At 36.6% G+C, this 5,865-nt stretch overlaps 1 protein-coding gene across 2 annotated transcripts; it reads left to right on the top strand.

The window, feature by feature from the left end:
• Positions 1 to 223: 223 nt before the first annotated feature.
• LOC105960613 (glutamate receptor 3.2) lies at positions 224 to 5,274 on the top strand. Of its 2 annotated transcripts, none has more exons than XM_012984804.2 (6): positions 224 to 768; positions 1,023 to 2,359; positions 2,672 to 2,949; positions 3,054 to 3,085; positions 3,568 to 3,962; positions 4,706 to 5,274. In XM_012984804.2, the coding sequence occupies exons 1-6, from the start codon at positions 450 to 452 to the stop codon at positions 5,183 to 5,185; spliced, it is 2,841 nt and encodes a 946-aa protein (XP_012840258.2). In that variant the 5' UTR covers positions 224 to 449; the 3' UTR covers positions 5,186 to 5,274. The 2 variants fall into 2 exon arrangements, with proteins under 2 accessions (XP_012840258.2, XP_088681793.1); XM_088825667.1 differs by having other exon boundaries at positions 290 to 768; positions 3,568 to 3,948.
• Positions 5,275 to 5,865: the final 591 nt, after the last annotated feature.

The raw sequence follows: 5,865 nt of genomic DNA, 5'->3' as shown, positions 1-5,865 counted from the left end.
TTTTGTTTCTCTTAAAATAAGCTGCTTTAAACTAGAATTTTAAAAGCACACATGTACCTGCCTTTTCTAATTAAATTGATTTTTCAGATTTTTTACAAACACCCCCAACTTTTAAAATTAAGCATTTAATATCATCTAAACTCATAATCACTAATTTATGCTTTTAAATAAGCTTTTGCAAACACCACCTTAAAACCACCTTAACCCACAATCCATAACTTCTACTTTTAAATAAGTTTTTACAAACAACACCTTAGTGTAAATAACCAGATGTAGATGTAACTACCCCACTTTCATAATGTTGAATGTTGATGCATACATTTTGAATCACAACCAACCAAATTGCTCTATTTCAAATCCAACGCACTCAGAATATTTGCTCTATTTCCTTTTTTTTTTTTTTTGTTATCTTCTTCCCAATATAACTTCTTCTTTGTATTCGTTCATATATGATATACACCCTCATTAAATTTGCCAATTGCCATGCCTTTTCCATTTCTCAAAATACAAGCATGAAGTTATTGGTGTTTCTATCACTACTTTTCTCTTCCCTCTTTCCAAGTGCATTTGCACACCAAATTTCAAGACCAACTTATGTGAGAATCGGTTCAATTTTCTCGCTCGGCACCATCAACGGCAGGGTGTCGAAAATCGCAATGAACGCCGCCGTGGAAGACGTAAACTCCGATCCCGCCATCCTCGGCGGCACCAAAATAAGCCTCTCCATATACGATTCGAACTATAGCGGCTTTCGTGGCATTATTGGAGGTATATTAATTATATATACAGTTAAACCTCTATAAATTAATACAGTCGGGAGTAGCAAAATTCTATAATAATTATGCGAAATATTAAATTATCGAACTAATAATTTAGTAGGTTTTTACTAAGTCGAGACCATAAGAAACTATTATTTAAGCGAGATTATTAAATTATTGTGATCATTTCTTGTCTTAATTCTTAACACAAGTTCACCTATGTTACCATGCATAATATTCTTATGACTTGTTTGGATCGAATAGGATTGCAGTACATGGAGACGAAGACGGTCGCCATCATAGGTCCACAAGTCTCCGGTATGGCCCAAATTCTATCGCACCTCGCCAATCAACTCCACGTCCCGATGTTGTCCTTCACCGCACTCGATCCGGGCCTACAATCTCTACAATACCCCTTCTTCATCCAAACGGCCCCTAACGACCTCTTCCAAATGATCGCAGTAGCCGACATGATAAGTTACTTCGGATACAGAGAGGTCGTTGTGGTCTGCCCCGACGACGAGCAGAGTCGGGGCAGTATCATAGCTCTCGGCGAAAAACTCGCCGAGAGGCGCTGCAGGATCTCTTACAAGGCGCTTCTCTCGCCCGAGTCTTTAGCCACGAGCGAAGAAATCATGGACGTGTTAGTCCAAGTTGCTCTCATGGAATCGCGCGTGATTATCGTCCATGCCTTTGCAGCTGTTGGCCTCAGGGTTTTCGATATCGCGCATAGGCTTGGGATGATGGATAAAGGCTACGTTTGGATTGCCACCGCTTGGCTTTCCACGGTATTGGATTCGACTCCGGTTTCTGCTGAAAAAGCCGACTCGATCCAAGGTGTTATTACGTTCAAGCCTCATATCGAGGATTCTGCGAGGAAGAGAGAATTCTTGTCTCGATGGAACAAATTGAGTAACGGTTCGATTGGATTGAACCCTTATGGATTATACGCTTACGACACCGTTTGGACGATTGCTAATGCAATCAAGAAATTTATGGATAGTGGCGGTGTGATCTCCTTCTCCAACGACTCGAGTTTGAATGGCTTAGGAGGGGCTTTGAATCTTGGTTCTTTAAGTAGATTCGACGGCGGTAAAGAACTTCTTGCGACGATATTAAAGACCAACACAACGGGTTTAACGGGAAAAATTGCATTCAATCCTGATAAATCCGTTGTACGCCCGTCTTTCGATATCCTCAACGTGATAGGAAAGGGCTACAAGCGAATAGGGTATTGGACTAATTATTCCGGCCTTTCCGTTGTGGGCCCGGAGATTCTCTACACGAGAGCTCCTAACCGTTCGAGTTCTAACCAACGGTTGTACGATGTTGTCTGGCCGGGACGGACGACAGTGAAGCCACGTGGATGGGAGTTTCCTAGGAACGGAAGGCCGTTGAGGATCGGGATTCCGGATAGGGTGAGCTACAAAGCTTTTGTCTCGAAGAACGAGAAGACGAACGATATCAATGGATTCTGCATCGATGTATTCCTCGCAGCTAAAAACCTACTCCCGTACGCGGTTCCTCATGAGTTTATATTGTTTGGAGATAAACAGAAGAACCCTAGCTATACGGAGCTCGTGAGCATGATCAACTCCGATGTGAGTATTCTTATTCGGGTTTATTGCATGCAGCACCCCTGTGTTTTGTCTAATTGCTACGAAATTTTCCGGTTATAAATATTAGTAAACATCCCTATACGAATTAAACTACGACCTAAAAACTCACCGTTCAGGGTTTTTTTGCTAATATTTATAACACATTTTTTTAGCAATTCGATATAACACAGTGGTACTGAATGCAATAAAATTATTCTTACTATTAAAATTGAATAAATGCAAATAAATTTTGTGTCATATAATTAACAAAATGTCTCTATTATTACATTATATATTTATGTATGTATGTTTTAGGTGTTTGATGCTGCTGTTGGTGATATAGCGATTGTGACAAACCGGACGAAGATTGTGGACTTTACGCAACCGTATACAGAGTCGGGGCTAGTCGTGGTAGCACCGGTGAAGAAGTTGAACTCGAGTCCTTGGGCATTTATGCGTCCTTTTACTCTATCGATGTGGGCCGTCACGAGTGTTTTTTTCCTCATCGTTGGATTTGTTATTTGGATTCTCGAACACAGAATAAACGACGAGTTTCGCGGTCCGCCGAAGAAACAGTTCATCACAATTTTATGGTCAGTCATTGCATCATATATTAGTTTCAATGCACTAAATTTTTTTTAAGACATCATATTTTATGCAATAATCCCACCTTGTTCATTTTTCTTTCATCTTGCAGGTTTGGATTCTCAACTATGTTTTTTGCACACAGTAAGCAACATATTTATATATTCATTTATTTGGGTTTACTACATTTAATTAAGGATAAAATGCACTTCACCCACTACGAATTTCCCATTTTTGCACTTTACCCCCCTAAAAATTCAGAAAAGAGATAATCACCACTCGAAATATTGTTTTGGTTGCACTTTGTCCCAAAAGCTAATTTTGGTGGGCATCGTGCAACAAAAATAACACTTTAAAGGGGCAATATGTAGAAAAATAATATTTTTCAGGGGCAACATGCAAAAAAAATAACATTTGAAGGGGCAACATGCAAAAAAGAAAAAAACACTCGATTCCGGTTAATAATCCATTGAAATTTTACTATCAGGGTAGTGTTTAACAAGTATAACATTTTGAAGGAGGCATTCATTTTTTTAAATTTTGAGGGGTGTAGTGCGAAAATAAAAAACATCATAGGGGGTGACATGCAATTTCCTTTTAATTAATTAATTATAAATATTTTTCAGGAGAAAACACAGTGAGCCCATTGGGCCGTATGGTGCTACTCATATGGCTATTTGTGGTTCTAATAATCACATCAAGCTACACAGCCAGCTTGACTTCAATCTTGACCGTCCAACAATTAGCACCATCCATTAGAGGAATCGAGTCGATGATCACGAGCAACGAACGCATCGGATTCCAAGTTGGATCGTTCTCCGAGAGTTATCTAACGGAGGAACTCAACATAGCACAATCTAGGCTCATTCCTTTAGGATCCCCCGAAGAATACGCGGACGCGTTTAATGAAGGGAGAGTTGCTGCAATTGTGGACGAGCGCCCGTACGTCGATTTGTTTCTGTCGAAATATTGCATGTACCAGGTTGTCGGACGAGAGTTCACTAAAGGTGGTTGGGGATTTGTGAGTATCTCTTTTTATATCATCAACTCGATATTTTCGATTTTCCGGTTACGATTCGAAATGTTTCGATTTATAATGAGCATTATTCTTTTTCATTCCGATTTTCGCTATTTTCTTTTTTGAGTTTTTTTTTATATGAAATAAAATAAATATAAGATTTCGATTGATTTGCGATACGATTTCATTTTTGGAAAATAATTTAGGAAATTCCAATTTCTTTTTTTTCTTTTTTTTTCTTCTGGAATTTACACATATAATATTCATACTATTATGTATTTTATATTTTCAGTGACTAAAAATTTTGGAATTTTTGAATTTCGTCGATTCCAATAAAAAAAAATCGAATTTTTATGCAACTTTTTCATTTCAATTTCGGAAACTCCGATTGTCAATTTTTCCGATTATTTGGGAACGGAACTGAAATTATTTTTTCACTTACAAAATAATGATAGTTTTCGGAGAGTGCTAAATTGGATCTGATTTGTTCGATTTCCACTCCTACGACATAGTTAGTATTCATCAAAACGTTAGACCGTGCCATCATAATCCTATCTAGCTATTTCGTGCCCTATAAAGCAAGTAATTAATAAAATGAGGTGATCATTTACGATTTTCGTGATATATGATATAAATTAAATTGCATTCTTAGTAAATTACCAAAATACCCTCGTAAAATCTTACGAATAACGTCCTAATTAAGCAAATTATTGTGCCCCCAAACGAATTTCTTTAACTGATTGCAGGCATTTCCAAGAGATTCTCCACTGGCGATGGACATGTCGACTGCGATATTAACACTATCCGAAAACGGGGATCTTCAAAAGATACACGACAAGTGGCTAAACACGAGAGCTTGCAGTTTGCCGAACTCTTTAGAGTCAGAGCAGCTTCAATTGAAGAGCTTTTGGGGTCTTTTCCTAATAAGTGGAATTGCATGCTTGCTTGCTCTTCTACTCTATTTTTGTTCCATTTTCCACAAATTCAAGCGCTATTTTCCTCAACAACAAATTACGAATATATCCTCGTCTTCATCTAAGAGGTGCAGCAGCTCTAGGTCCGTGAGAATCCAGAAGTTCCTATCGTTTATGGACCGGAAAGAAGACGAGTCGATGAATAAAACAATGTCTCGGAGTAGACAAGAATTCGTTATGTCGCCGAGTGTGACCGAGAGAAATGGAGCAGGAGTTTATCCCGATCATGATGAGGGACAAAATGGTAATTAATCATCCTAACTAATTTCATTAAAGTTCGAAATACATTCATATATGATATATCATCAACTTACTAGTTAATTAAGGTTTGTATTATGAAACTTGCTTCTACATATATATATATATATATATATATATATATATATATATATATATATATATATATATATATATATATATATATATATATATATATATATATATCGGTGCGTAGAAGTATCAATGTAACATTATTGTATTTGATGGGGATTTATGAAAAAATAATTTATTAATCTAAAATTTAATTATTTTTTCTTTAAATTAAGTCAAATATATTTTATTAAGTTACAATATGAAAACAAAATAGTAGAGAAAGAAGCTGGAACAAATTTTTAAATTAATTATATTCTTTTTACTCCGGAATAAGTTATATAAATATTTATGAAAGAATTTATGGTCCCGAATTCGTATTATACAGAGATGTTATCTAAAATGTTATGACACTTGAGACAACATGCAGCGGAAATATAAAGATTAAAGGACAAAACTCAGAATTAAAAATGTTCACAAGTAAAGACTTGTGAACTTGTCCTTTACAGGACGAAAAATATATTAAAATCAGTATTCCAAGAATACAAACAGAAGAGTGCGAAAACTTCTTCCTTATGAGTGAATCTTTTTCAAGATCACTCTTACAACCAAATCTAGATACT

This window comes from Erythranthe guttata, chromosome 2, assembly GCF_056151865.1.
Source record: "Erythranthe guttata isolate IM_541 chromosome 2, IM_541, whole genome shotgun sequence".
Lineage (NCBI taxonomy): Eukaryota > Viridiplantae > Streptophyta > Magnoliopsida > Lamiales > Phrymaceae > Erythranthe > Erythranthe guttata.
This window is presented reverse-complemented; position numbering and strand designations above follow the sequence as displayed.